General features: G+C 27.0%; 1 protein-coding gene across 3 annotated transcripts; it reads left to right on the top strand.

Annotated features, from left to right (window-relative positions):
- The first annotated feature begins 10,081 nt into the window (after nucleotides 1-10,081).
- On the top strand, nucleotides 10,082-12,911 carry LOC137805933 (F-box/kelch-repeat protein SKIP11). Of its 3 annotated transcripts, none has more exons than XM_068605808.2 (2): nucleotides 10,082-10,233; nucleotides 11,265-12,911. In XM_068605808.2, the coding sequence occupies exon 2, from the start codon at nucleotides 11,290-11,292 to the stop codon at nucleotides 12,559-12,561; it is 1,272 nt and encodes a 423-aa protein (XP_068461909.1). In that variant the 5' UTR covers nucleotides 10,082-10,233; nucleotides 11,265-11,289; the 3' UTR covers nucleotides 12,562-12,911. The 3 variants fall into 3 exon arrangements, with proteins under 3 accessions (XP_068461909.1, XP_090156532.1, XP_090156531.1); XM_090300406.1 differs by having other exon boundaries at nucleotides 10,085-10,233; nucleotides 11,272-12,911; XM_090300405.1 differs by having other exon boundaries at nucleotides 10,103-10,233; nucleotides 11,242-12,911.
- Nucleotides 12,912-14,948: the final 2,037 nt, after the last annotated feature.

Below are 14,948 nucleotides of genomic sequence, written 5' to 3'. Positions count from 1 at the left end.
AAATCATAACATATATTTTTCTTCAAATGAAAGACTAAATAAAGAATAATATTCAGAATATTGAATAAATTAAAAAATACAAACATATAGGTTAATATTTTAAAAATTAAGGTATGTCTATCCGTATTTTATTTTCTTTGCCATTATCATATGAGTATTCATATTAAAAAAACTCATGTCAAAACATGATATTCTGTTTCATGCTAATGTTTTTATAGCTTTTGGTTATTGATAGCTTATTATGCGTTTTTTTTTATCACTTGGTAGCTTAATATGTTTTGTCAGTTTAGATTTTTCATTATAAATAGTAAAATGTTTATATCATTACTTTGTTAAATTAGTTTTCTTAATCCTTAATAAGTGTCTCTCTCAAGGTCTAATCTTTTATGGGACACCAAAAAAATGGTTTTCTCCATTTGAAGTGTTCAGGATTGACCTCCTAACCTTCTTTCTGTAGCATGCATGGATAAATTCATTTATTGATACTTATAAGTTTAGCTTTTTGTTGCTTATTTTATGGAACTTGAAAACAAATAACATTATAAAAAAAATTATTAAATAAAAAATAATTTTAAAGATAAAAAATAACAAGTTATTATAGTGATTAAGTTGTGTATTATTTTATAGACTAGAGAATTATTGGTGTGGAAAATAGTTTTCATTACTAATTAAAAGCTATAAACTAATTTTCTAAATTGGTATATCTAACATTAATTATGTTTTAATTACTACCTACTTTATATTCTTAATTAACCATTACAAAACTACTCTTTTAAAAATATTTCATTTAATATCTCTAACAATAGGTGATCCGATAGTGGATTACATGATAGGTTCAACAAACTCTCGTTATAATAGACTATAAATGACTTTGATATCATATTATAAAAAAAATTGAGATGAACAAAAGAGAAAAAAAAGGTAAAAAATACGAGAAGAAATATTTATTTTATTTTATTTTTTTTACTTAAATTAACAAAGGATCTGAATATATACAAACAGTATATTCATTCTAAATCTAGCTAAAGAGACAGAGTGTAAAATAAAAAGTCAACAAAGGTTAGAATAAGAAAAGACAAAACAAAAACTAGACACATGTATGAGAAAAAAATTAAGAATTAGAGAAGATAAAATTAATATTAATTTCTTTCTATAAGTATTGTATCTATATCATTTGTAATTACTAATATAAAGTAATTAGTAGCTAATATTATATACCAGTTTAAAAATAATTTGTGAATTTTTATTAATAATAAAAATGATTTTAAATACCAATAACTTTTTAGTTTAAAAAATAATATTACATTTAATTAATATAATGGTTAATTACATTTTATTTTTAAATTAATTTTTATTTAATGATTTAGTTTAATGAAATTATAATTTCTTTATTAAATATTATCAATATAAAAAAATAGTTTAGAATACTAGCGATAAGTATTTGCATTGTTAATATAATATATGAAAGGTTTTTATTATGGCGGCCTCTTCTAGAGTGACAAATGTTGAAATATATGGTTTATGGTGGACCAACTTTTGTGATAGGGTATTATAAGCATGTTGTTTTTTTTATTTATTTTAAACAAAAATATATTATGAGTTTTGTATTGTTGGTGAAATAAATAAGAGGGTTACATAAAAGTAAAGTTGTGGGCTTGTTGGACATTTGAAATTCCTTTGGGATTGGGTTGAGGTCTACCCCACGGCACCCGATGGAATTGTTTCTTCCTACACCTCCATACCTTCTTCTCTCATTCATAAGTTTTCAAATTTCTAAAAATGTCCTTTTATAATATTCTGGATTACATAATCTGGAAGTCATTTTTCAAATTTGTAATAAGTTACTGAATTACATAATTCGGAAGTCATTTTTCAGATACATGATTATTCTCCAAATTACATAATCCGGAAGTGTTATTTAATTTTCAGATTATGTAATCTGGAAGTCTTTTTTCAAATGAGTTTCTAAATTACATAATCCGAAAACTACTCTATGGGGGTGACACAAGAAGGACAAAAATGTATTTTCATGTTGTGTATGGAGGTGGCAGAAGAAGATATGGAGGTGCAGGAAGAAACAGTCCACCCGATGCTGGCAACATCTTCTGTAGACTCTTTCTTTCTACACCTCCATAACTTCTTCTGTCATCCCCATACTAAATGTAAAAATATTGTTTTCTCCTTTTTTGTGCCACCTTCATACATCCGGAAGCTGGTTTTGGATCCGGAAGTGTTATTGAGATTTATAAAATCTGGAACTCTTTTTGCATTTGAAATAAGCCTATGAATTATGTAATCCGGATATATTCTGGATTACATAATCCGAAAGTCAATCTCATATTTAGAAAAGACTTCTGGATTATGTAATCCGGAAGCTAATCACACATCTGAAAAAAAAAAACTTTCAAACTACATTATTCGGAAGCTAATTCTGGATCTAGAAAAAGACTTCCAGATTATGTAATCTGGAATATTAAAAAAGGGTATTTTTGGAATATTAAAAAAGGGTATTTTTGGAATATAAAAAACACATGGGATGGCACAAGAAGGTATGGAGGTGCAGGAAGAAGAAGCAGCCCTTCTGTGTTTATGTTCATGTTGTGTCTATCCAGTATCTTCTAAAACTAAAAAACAAAATCATTTAATCAAACCAATTCTCAGCTCAATTGTCCACATCATTTAATCAAACTATAAATACTTTTTTAAAAATTAAAAAATTATTAATATTTAAATTAATTTTTATTATCAATAAAAATTTATAAAATAATTTTTAAATTATTATCTAAATAATTATAAAAATTTTAACTATTAAGTGATAACTAAATTATAACTAAATTTTTGTATACTAATTTAAAATTTAATTTATAATAATAATAAAATAAATTTAAATATTCATAATTTATAATTTATAAAATAATATTTAATTTAAATTAATTATTTTTATCTTTAAAATTAATTTATATAGAGAGAGATAATTTTGACTTCTTTTAATTTAATAACTTTCTAACTTCAAAACTACTATTAACTATTTAAAATATTAAATAGAGTATTAAATGTTTTTTAACTTTTAAAATGTAAGAAGATGTACGTTAATCGAAGAAACATGTAAAAAACAACCTTACAATACGTTGAAGCTAGTTGAAAATTGTTGCATTCTTAATTTAATTAATATTTATTATGTTAATACTTAAATTAAAAGAGGGCGTTTGTTTATTTTGTAAGACCAAATATTATTTATTTGTATTAATTGTTTCTAAATTAAAATGTTTTTCAATTAAATATAGATTTATTACAATAAATAATGGTCGTAGAGTTTTCAAAAGAGCGATGCAAAGAGTAAAAAAGAGATTCTATATGGAATTAGTGTATGCTTAATGTTCCAATAGAAATGAAAGATGTTTTTGTGATTATGCATTAGAGACGATCTCCATTGGAACACAAATTTACACGGTAGTGTTAGCTAAGCCTACATAAAAAAATATATTTTTAACTATAGTGTAGGTTTGAGGACACTAAAATGACTATAAAATTAAATAATTATTCAAAAGTGGACTTTAAGTCTTTCCACCCACTTATATACTAAGAAATTGTCCTAATCTCTAATCAATGTGAGAACTCAAACAACACACACCCTCTCACGTCGAGACTACCAACTCATGTGTCTTGTGCGTGAGACTATATATTATGGGTGGTCCGATAGTAGATCGATATCCAATGGTCATATAAGTCTAACAAACAATCGCTAGAATAGACATTGTTGGGGATCTCTCCTTAATTTTATGGGAGATTATGACCAATGAATATTGGTAACACTATTGTGGGAGAGTTAAATTATTGATACCCTCAATTAAGTTAATTAAGGGGGAGAATTGTTGGGAATCCCTCCTTAATTTAATGGGAGATTATGACCAATTAATATTGGTAATCGATCCATTGAATATATTCAATGATGACCATTAAAAAGTTTTTGGGAAATTGTAACTCTCTCTTGAAAATGTATGAACATTAATCTCTTTATTCAATGATTGAGTGTTATCATCACATAGTGAGAGAGAAACAAATATTGTAATCTTACTTTCATAGTGGAGGCATTTTCTGGACTAGGTCCCGTGGATATTTATTTCTCAAGTTGATAAGGTTTTCACACGTTAAAAATTATTGGTCTCATTATTCTATTTTTGTTCTATTCTCTATTATTTATTTATTGCTTCCAAAAGTGTCCATCTTGTATCTACATCAAAGAGGCCAACAGAAATGATTTTGATACCACATTAAGAAGTAAAATTTAAGCCTAACTCAACCTCATAAAACCAACTTATAAGGTGGGGTTTACACCCACTTATATATATACTATGAAATGTCCTAATACTTAGTCTATGAGGGATCTGCAACAATAATTAAACTTATCGTCGCCATTGAAGACATTACGTGAGAAAGCAAATGGGAGTAAATTATTGCCATTGGGGACACTAAATATTAACTTGTATTCACTTTGTGTTTCCATCTTCGACGCAGTATCATTCTGCAACTTATTTTTTGATTGCATATATTTTTTGTCCACATTCTAGATGCTAACTTATTATTATTATTATTACAATAATTTTTAACTTGCATCTACTTTGTGTCCACATTCTAGACTCAATATTATTCATCACTTTTTTTTTCATTGCATCTACTTTGTATCCACATTATAGACAATAACTTATTATTATTATTATTTTAATAATTTTTAGTGTGAGTTAAAGGTCTTCATTGTGAGCACAATGTTCCGCATTTATTTTTATGTCCAACTTGAGTAGACTTCACCCTTGTTAGTGACTTTTTTTTACAACCTTCACTTTTTGTTGACAGCTAATATGAATTTTTCTTGTAATGTCACTATAAGAAAATCATGAAATAAAAACCAATTTTAGAGACAAAAAATATTTAGTTACTATAATGACTAAATTATAGACCATTTTAGAAACTAAAAAAAATTGGTTTCTAAATTAGTTTATATTATTTTTAAATAGTTTCTAAATTGATATCTAATTATCTACCAAAATTTTAATTACCAATTATTTAGATTATAAATTTAGTAGCAAAAACTTTGGTAGCTAATAATATACCAATTTAAAAACCATTTAACAATAATAGAAATTAATTTAGAAATAAATAAAAAATTAATCTCTAAAATGGTCTCTAGTTTAGTCACCATAACAACTAATTATTTTTTGTTCCTAAAATTAGTTTTTATTTCATAATGTTCTTGTAGTGATAATTTAGTCAATATAGTGACTAATTATTGTTTATCTCTAAATTAATTAGTATTTAACGATTTGTAGTGATCGACTTACAATAATTTACACATTTATACAATTAATATTTTTATTGAATTATGCTTTCATTAACTCCTTTTACAATTAATATCTTTTATTGAATTATGTTTTCATTAACTCCTTTTACAATTAATATCTTTTATTGAATTATGTTTTCATTAACTCCTTTTACAATTAACATCTTTTATTGAATTATGTTTTCATTAACTCCTTTTACGTTAACGTAGGAAGTAAAGCCTTCCTTACGTACTTCCAAAACTTTTGACAATCCTTTTGCTAATCCAATATTGAGTATTTGATGAGAAATGAACTAAAAAATCATTAAATAAAAATTAATTTTAGAAAAAAAAATAATTAGTTGTTATATTAATTAAATTAGATAAAATTTTATATACTAAAAAAAATAAATTAGTTTTTATTATTGATAAATAATTTTTAAATTGGTATCTAATGAGTTACGAAGATTTACTACCAATTATTTAGATTCTAAATTTGGTAGCAAAAACTTTAATAACTAATTAAATACAAATTTATAAACTATTTATCAATAATATAAACTAATTTGAAACCAATAATTTTTTTTGTCTCTAAAATGGTCTCTAATTTAGTCAATATAACAATTAATTATTTTTTGTCTATAAAATTAGTTTCTATTTAATGATTTTCTTGTAGTGTTACATTCACCATTCTTTAATATTAAAGAGAGTTAAGAATAATAAACTTTAAAGGATAAATCATAAAAAAATAAAAAAATAATATCTATATAATTTTTGTATAAATTTTTATCCTTTATTTATTTTAAATTTATCTCTACCAATTTATTAGGTCTCAATACCTAATTTGCTGAAATTAAGAAAAGTGGTAAATCCAATTGTTAGGGATAAATTTTTGTTTTATTTTTTGAAATTATCATTTTTATTAATATTTCTATCTGTTTCAGTTATGCTATACAATATATTATTTCAAAAATTACAAAATTATTGTTATCTAAAATGATTTCTATTATTAATAGAAAATTATAAAATGGTTTATAAATTGGTATCTAAATTAGCTATCAAGGTTTTAGCTAGTAATCTTTTAGATTCTAAATTAATCTCTAAAAGACTAATAAATACTAATTTAGAACATAGAGTAATTAGTAGCTAAAATCTTGGTAGCTAGTAGTTAGATACCAATTTAGAAAATACTTTATGAATATTTATTAATAATAAAAACTACTTTAGCTATCAATAAATTTTTAGTTTATAAAATGGTTTTTTAGTCAATATCGTAAATAATTATTTTAGTTTTTAAGATTATATTTTATTTAATGATTTTCTTGTAGTAGGTGTATGACTAACATGATTTCTTGCCATATATTCATAATTATCACTAAAAAAAACTTTAAAGAGAAACCAATTTTAGAGACAAAAAATAATTAATTACTATATTGACTAAATTATATACTATTTTAGAGACTAAAAAATTATTGATATTTAAATTATTTTATATTATTAATAAAATTTATAAAATACTTTTTAAATTGGTATTTAATTAGCAACCAAAGTTTTAGTTACAAGCTTTAGAATATAAATTAATTGGTAGCTAAAACTTTAGTAGCTAATTAAATACAAATTTAGAAACTAGTTTGTAAATCTTATTAATAATAAAAATTACTTTACATATTAATATTTTTTTTTCTTCTTCTTCAAAATAGTGTATCTAATTTAGTCAACATAATAACTAATTATTTTTTATCTATAAAATTGACTTTTATTTAATAATTTTCTTTTAATGTATGAGTGTGATTTTCTAAGATTAAATATAAAACTCTAAATTTTTATTAAATAAAAAAATTATGTTATGTTTTATTAATGATTTGATCAAATATATAAACCTTGAAGTTGTAAAGAGTTGATGAGATTTTGTATCAATTTTTTTTTATATCAAATACAAAGAAATCATCCTAACATAAGAAACACAAATGTTATTTTTATTAATAGTAGTTTCAATGAATTAAATAATATTGGTTAAAACATGTTTAAAATTAATCTCTTAAAAATGTCGAATATGAAAAAAATATATTATTAAGAATTTAACATAAATTATAAATGTATGCATTGATATATATATATATATATATATTATGATAATTTTAAAATAATTAACTTAATATATGGTTTGTGTATAAACTATTATGATATTATGTTATAAGGAGCCCTAAATATTGGGAAGATATTTTAATTTTCCTAACAGTTTTAATGATGTATATTAAAATTCATATAGTTTGAATATTAATTATAAAATAATAATAGTAGATGTAAATGATAGTTATTTATATATACATTTATAGCTACGTTTTACACTTATACTAAAAAAACATGAAAGTAAATATTTTTTTAAGTTATTTCTAATGGGTGATATGACCACTGAATGAAATATTATTATTATTATTTTTAATTTATCTTTAAAGTAAATATTATATTTGTTGTATTTATAATAATGTATATAATGAAAATAAAATAGGTAATTTTAATAAAATTCTTTTAAAAGGTCACATATTTATTGCTATTCATGTAAAACGAATTTTGTATACGGTGCAAAACAACCTTAAACTTGTGTATAGAAGATACACACAATAAATACTACTAATAATACGTTTATAATATAATTTACTCGAAATTAATCATCTCACTTCTCAATAATGAAAAAAACAAATAAAATTATATTTCCTAAAATATCAAATGATATCTTCTTATAATTTAATTTTTTTAAAAAAAATTGCCTAAATTTGGATATTATTTAGCAAATATTTAGGATATTATATGCAATAATTTAAAAATATTAATGAGTGCATTAAATATTTATAATTATCAAAATTTAATGAAAAAAATGTCAGTCATAATTTTTGGTAGTATAAAGAAAATGCAACAAAATGAAGACAAAATATTTTACCAAATAATAAACCAATTTTTTAAGTTGTGTATCAAACTAAGAATTAAAATTTTACCAAAAAAAGTTAGAACATGTTTAAAGAAACTTCTCTATAAGTTTTTTTTTCTCTCCTAAAAGTATTATGGAGAAGTCTGTTTAAATATATCCTTAAAAATTGACTAAAAATAGTTGCATTCGTAATTTAATCTTTTAATTATTTTTATTTTAATAACTAACTATTAAATAAGTGGCATAAAAATATTAATTATATATTTACAACAGAAAAATAAGTTAATTATATATTTATAATTCAATTTTTTTAATTTAATAATATTTACTCTCAATTAAGAAAATAATAATAATTTTTTTATATTTTCCAAAATATTAAATGATATATAATTTTAAATTAATATTTTCCTATACCAGTTGCTATTATACGGGAAAGTATTCAGTATTTATATGAAATGTTTTTAAATTTTCAAAATATTAAATGGGTTTGTAAAATATTTTTAAACATAGAAACATACATAGTGCCTGATATATACTTTTAATATATAAAGTCTCAAATTAATCTTTATTTTTAAAATTCATTATATTTTTTATTCCCCTATTTTTTTTAAAGAAAAGTAAACACAAAATTGTATTGCATTCCATTTTCCCCTTTTTCTTCTTCTAAATTTAGGGTATTATCTTAGATTAAAGTTAAGAAACAATCTCTCAGAATATTAAATCTCTTTCGCGCTTCAGACATTTAAGATGTTTCAATATTTTTTCCTTTTTTATTTTGTTTTGTTCCAATCTCACCCTTGCTAGTCAAATATGACATTTTTTAACCGTTAGAAATTATTAATTTAATCATTACTAAAACTAATTTCTATAAAAAGTTATTGATTTTTTTTTAAAAAGTCAATTTATTAAAATATATGAAACAAATAAAGAGATAAGAATATAGATAATTTAAATAAACATAAATTATTCATGAGAGAAAAATAAATATAAATTAACTTAAATTGATTTCACTGGTTGATGAACTCATACACTTAAGTTTTTTTAAAAAAGTCATGCACATATATAGCTTAATCATAATTTTTTATGTGTTAAATATTTATTTTTACCTTTTTTAAGTAGATTTTTGAGGGTGTAGTTATTAAATCTCGACTAATCTAAATCAAAATTTTCCTATGAAATAAAAAAAAAATCTACTAAATTTTAGGGTGATAGTTTAAGAGGACTTACCATTCTTCATTTCTGTATGAGTTAAAGTGATATGAGTCCATAAATACATCAACAAAGAAATTGAATTATATGTAATAAAAAAACACTTATATTTATTACTTACAAACCGGCAAAGAAATTGAATTACGTGTAATAAAAAAAACTTATATTTATTACTTACAAACGTTCCTTTTGTTATAATCAAGTAACTTCCACTTTGAAGCTTGCAGTTACTCTCAAATATTTATTAATGTTTGAAACTGAGAGAAGAAATAGGATTAAATATGTTGTGTAATAAATGAGGCAAGGCAAAGACAAGGAACTGAGTTGGGAAACAAATAAATGTTTTATGAGAGAGAGAGATTGAAGAAAAAACAAAAACTCAAAAACTAAAACACAGCTAGGAATGAAATAGCACAGCCAGTATGCAGCAAACACGTGCAGGAAGTGGCGTTAAGGGTTAGGGTTCTTCACTTTCAGTGAATGGGGATTCTCAGCAGTATCATATTGAACACTACTCCGAGTCAATCACAGATAGGCCCCACAACCTTTCTATCATTATTCTCTATAATATTTTTATTACATAATTCATATTTTTTGTACTATAAATAAAGTATCATGGACACACATACAACACACACCATATAGCAGTGAGAGCCTAGTCTCTCATCTCTCTGGTTTGTACTCTCAGAGGGTGAGGGAGAGGGAATACCTTCATTGGTATTCAGAGAGTGAGAGTCATAAACTCCGTAGCCAGTTCAGTTTTATAGCTTCTTGAGTTAAATTCGTAAGCTTTTCTTCCAACTCTCTCTCTCTCTCCGTTTCTGTTTGGCTGACTTTTTTGTTGAAGCTTTTTCTTGCATGCTTGCTTGTTTATTTTTATGTCAATTTCACGACAGAAAGAAAGGGGTGAATGGGGTTGCTACCAATGCAAATTATGAGCGATCCCTTTTACAAAATGGTTTTTGAATAGAATTTTGGAGTCTTTGAACATGGATATACACGTAGTTTTTTGGTTGAATTTTGTTTTTCTGATCAATTCTCAGAATTGTTCCATTTTTTTGTGCCTCCTGCCCAGAGTCGTGTCCAGGGACACCTCTTATGATCCGATTATGAAAGCATCTTAATTTTTGGGGCTGTTTGTGTTGATTTTTTGTTTGTTACGGATGTGATAATGGTTAGTGGCAACTGGTATGGAAGCCATGGATGTTCACGGCCATGTCTTTAATCTCTGAGTGAATACACTAAATTCCGGAAGCGTTTTTGGGTGTGACTTTACTTTTGATTTTGTACCCATCTGCGTCAAAGAAAACTGTAATTTAGGATGGTCGGTTGGAGATAAAATGTATTTTTATTTTCGAATTAATATATTCTTACAGTAATAATTTTTTGAGATCCACCCTTTTCTCATTCTTTCAATTCATAACTCTTTTTAACAATAAAATATGATATTTAATAAATAAAAATAATATAAACAAAATTTTAAAATAAAATAACAATATTATCGGTTGTGAATTGGAAGTGTGAAAGAAAATGATAGTGAGCATTGGAATTGCAAAAAAACGTTTTCAGCTGTTATTCAAACATAACATTAACTAAGAATTGTTAGTGTCTTGTTTGTTTTTGGTTTTCCATTTGATGTGGCATTTGCATGTTTGTTAAGAACACTCTTTATAATTGATGATTACTGTGGCATGTGTGCTGCTAGTGAGACTTTTTATAAAATGGATGTTATTCAACTGACTAAGGGCTATTTCACTTTGATTTTTGGTTCTTCATTTTATTATGTAATCAGATCTATAATTTCGGAAAAAAAAGGTTGCAGGGTTCATCTAGTACTGTTATGGCAAACTCAAGTGAAGAGGAGAACCAACGGGCTTGTGATACTTTACGCTCGATCGATGTCTCAAAGAATAAGGGCTCGCAGGAAGGGGATGAAAAAGAAGCTACACCAGAAAAGCTGTCCAAACTTTCAGATGAGCCCAAAGAGGTGGGTATGAGGACGGTTATGGCTTTTCTTATCCTTCCCCAGGACCAAGAGAATGAGCAAATCCATGAAGCTGAGATTTCTGACGATATCCTACGTATTGGCAAACTCTACAGGGATCTCTCTATCAATGTTCTCCAAAAAGTGTCAAGGTCTGATTATGGCTTAATTGCTACATTGAACAGTAGTTTTCGATCTCTGATTCGGAGTGGAGAACTGTATAAGCGGAGGCAGGAAATGGGTGTTGTAGAGCATTGGATTTACTTTTCTTGCAATCTCGGTCAATGGGAAGGATATGATCCAAACCGTGGGCGTTGGATGAAGATGCCAAAAATGCCTCGTGATGACTGCTTTATGTACTCGGATAAGGAGTCGTTGGGTGTTGGTACTGATATTCTTGTTTTTGGAAGGGCGATAACGGCTCCAGTGGTTTATGGATACAGCCTTTTGACCAACACCTGGTCATCTTCTGTAGAAATGAACATTCCCAGATGCTTGTTTGCATCTGCAAGCATTGGAGGAATTGCCATAGTGGCTGGTGGTGTTGATCCACGTGGCAAGGTCTTGAGCGTAGCTGAGCTTTATAACTCAGAAACCAGAAAGTGGGAAACTCTTCCAAACATGCATACAGAAAGGAGGATGTCTGCTGGTTTTTTCATGGATGGGAAATTTTATGTGATTGGTGGAATTGCAGAAGACAACAAAACAGAGATAAGAAGCGGTGAGGAGTATGATTTGGAGACCAAAACATGGCGTACAATACCCGACATGTTTCCTTCGCGAGGTGAAGAAGCCTATATGGACTCTCCTCCTTTGGTTGCAGTTGTTGATAATGTATTGTATTCTGCAGATTTTAAAGAGCACATAATAAGGAGATATGTGAAAGAGACTAACAAATGGGTAACCATTGGAAGTCTTCCTGAGAAAACATCCTCTATGGGTGGATGGGGAATAGGATTTCGGGCATGTGGAAATCGGATCATGGTTATTGGTGGGCTTAGCTCTGTGAGTGGAGGTATTACTGAAATTAATTCTTGGATCCCAGCTGAAGGTGCACTGCAGTGGAACCTGCTTGCAAGAAGGAGGATAGGGAGCTTTGTGATTAATTGCGCAGTGATGGGATGCTGAGGTGTTTGCTTTTGGTGAATAGAGATTATGGATGTCTTGTGAAAGAGATTAATAACTCTATTTAGGTTCTTGCTCATAGGGTACTACCTTCCCTCTCTATATAAGGGAAATTTCAGGTCTTATTTAAAATCATAGTCTCTTAGTAGACGTTTATTTTTATTTTATAGTTAGTGTGAGTCTTTTTCCTTTTCTTTAAATGACCAATAGAGCAACTTGGAATCTTATATCATGCAGGCTCAGATGCTCCTGCTAAATGTTGCCCATTTTCATAAGCAATGCAGAATTGTAATTGGTCACCTTTTCATCTTGTTTTCTCACATTTCTCTTTTTATCTACCTATTTATCGAGAACGCACTCTCCTAAAGGTTAATCTACTTGGTCAAAGATTTTATTATTATTATTATATGATCTTTTAACACAGATGCCCTACATTCGCACTTAAGGGCTCTTTGGGCCTGAAGCAAGGACAATGAACAGGCGCATACCTTGCACATAAATTTAACCTTTTATTGACTACTTGATCATACAAACTTTGATACCATATAAATGATCAAACTTAAAATCCTAGGTCATTAGTGGTGAGGAATAAGGACCCATTTTATTTATTTTATCTCCAGTTACAATTTTTTGTCTGATCTTTTCCAAACCGTACACTGCCATTATCTCACTGCTTCACCTCTCGCTCACTATCATGAGAAAAGAGAGAGAGTAAATAGCATTTTTCTCACGTCTCTCATTTAATACTCTTTCTAATTAAACCTATCCCTTTGTCTCGCTCTCTATGCTTTCTAATGTTTTCAACAAAAATACTCTTGTAAAGATATTTCACGTCCTTGTGTGTTAGATAAAATTGTTTAGTTGCATATCTACTTTACATTAAGAGCATGTAAATTTCATTCAAAGGGTAGTTGGTAGACTAATTAAAACTGGAAAATATGGACAAATGACTTCGAGTGAAAAGGGATGTATATATATGATCAGTATGTAGAATGACAGATGATTGTAAACTTATTCGTTCTTGCTTGAATTATCATGTGAGGATCTTCACACTCGAAAGAGTAATTAACCATTTTTCTCTTTTTGTCTCAACAAGATTGTAAGCTTTTGAGGGCCTTATTATTACCTTTAGTTGGTGTATCTAATTTGCTAAATGTCAAATCTGATCTATATACATTAATCATGCTCATTCCATATCAGGGCGCCACTTATATATGGATTTTTTTATTGAATTAGATTCACAAACTCTCATGCGCTTATGACAATAATTTTAGAGAAATTATTTTAGTTTATTAACTTTGAATCTTCCTTTTAAAATTCCTCACTTTCTATCTTTTGTACTGTTGGTTTTATTGGAATTTATTTCACAATTTACATTTATATGGATGGCGTGTTGTTTTGAAGGAATTATATAATTTCAAAAAAAAAAATATTTATTTTCCATAATTTGTCAATGTAGGGTGTAAGGAGAATATCCAGGGATTACAAAGTTGTAAGATTTAGTAGCAGAACAAGAAAAGGAAAATCAGATTGAAATTGTTTATGTAATTTAAATTTGCACACATATATAGTTATGACTTCTGCACAAGGCAATTATGTTTTCAGAACTTATATTAGTAATTAGTCTGAATTTTAAAGGCATGAAGAAGTAAATGAGTGGTCAATAAACCAAACACATGACAATACATTGAATGGGCGCATCGATTTGTAATAAGATTAGAAATTACAAGACTTTTCCAACCTTGTGTTTATTCTTCATATTTTCAGTGATTGATGCTGTTTTATACAAATTGCCATGTACATTTCATGTTATGCATAACTTGTTGGAAGAGTTTTGTGCTAACAAATAAATATGTACAAAGCATGTTTTTCAGAGACTCTAGCTAGGTTAATTTTTCCTCTCACCATGGTGGAAATATAGTTATGAATTAGTCCTTAGCATTAGAAAACATTCTTTTAAGCTAATTATCATCATACCCACTAAACAGATGCTATGGGATCCATTGGTCTTCATGGTTTGTACCAGACACCAGTTCTTCAGATTTTTTTGTCTGTAGCTCTTGTTCATCTGATACCGTTTAATCCGCTAACCTAAACCGTTAATAGTTATTACATAATTATTAATTTATCATGTTGTTACTCTTGGAGAATGTGTATAGTAACTGGCGACTCTATAATATAAGGACCACATCGCACACAGAAAAAACCGTCTTAGTTGGATAACATACAAGACCTGGGTTTGTGAGAAGTGAAACTATGTAGGTATCCCTAAATTATTTAACTTTGCTACAAGTAAAAACGACTATTAAAAGGGAATGGCTCCACGTTCATGAGTTTCTGTTTGTTATTTTTCTCATATAAGACTATTTCCTTGAGCTCATCATGTGGGA

The sequence above is a fragment of the Phaseolus vulgaris genome, chromosome 3 (genome assembly GCF_051622355.1).
Source record: "Phaseolus vulgaris cultivar YP4 chromosome 3, ASM5162235v1, whole genome shotgun sequence".
NCBI lineage: Eukaryota > Viridiplantae > Streptophyta > Magnoliopsida > Fabales > Fabaceae > Phaseolus > Phaseolus vulgaris.
Note: the sequence above shows the minus strand (reverse complement) of the source record. Positions and strands in the feature narration are given on the sequence as shown.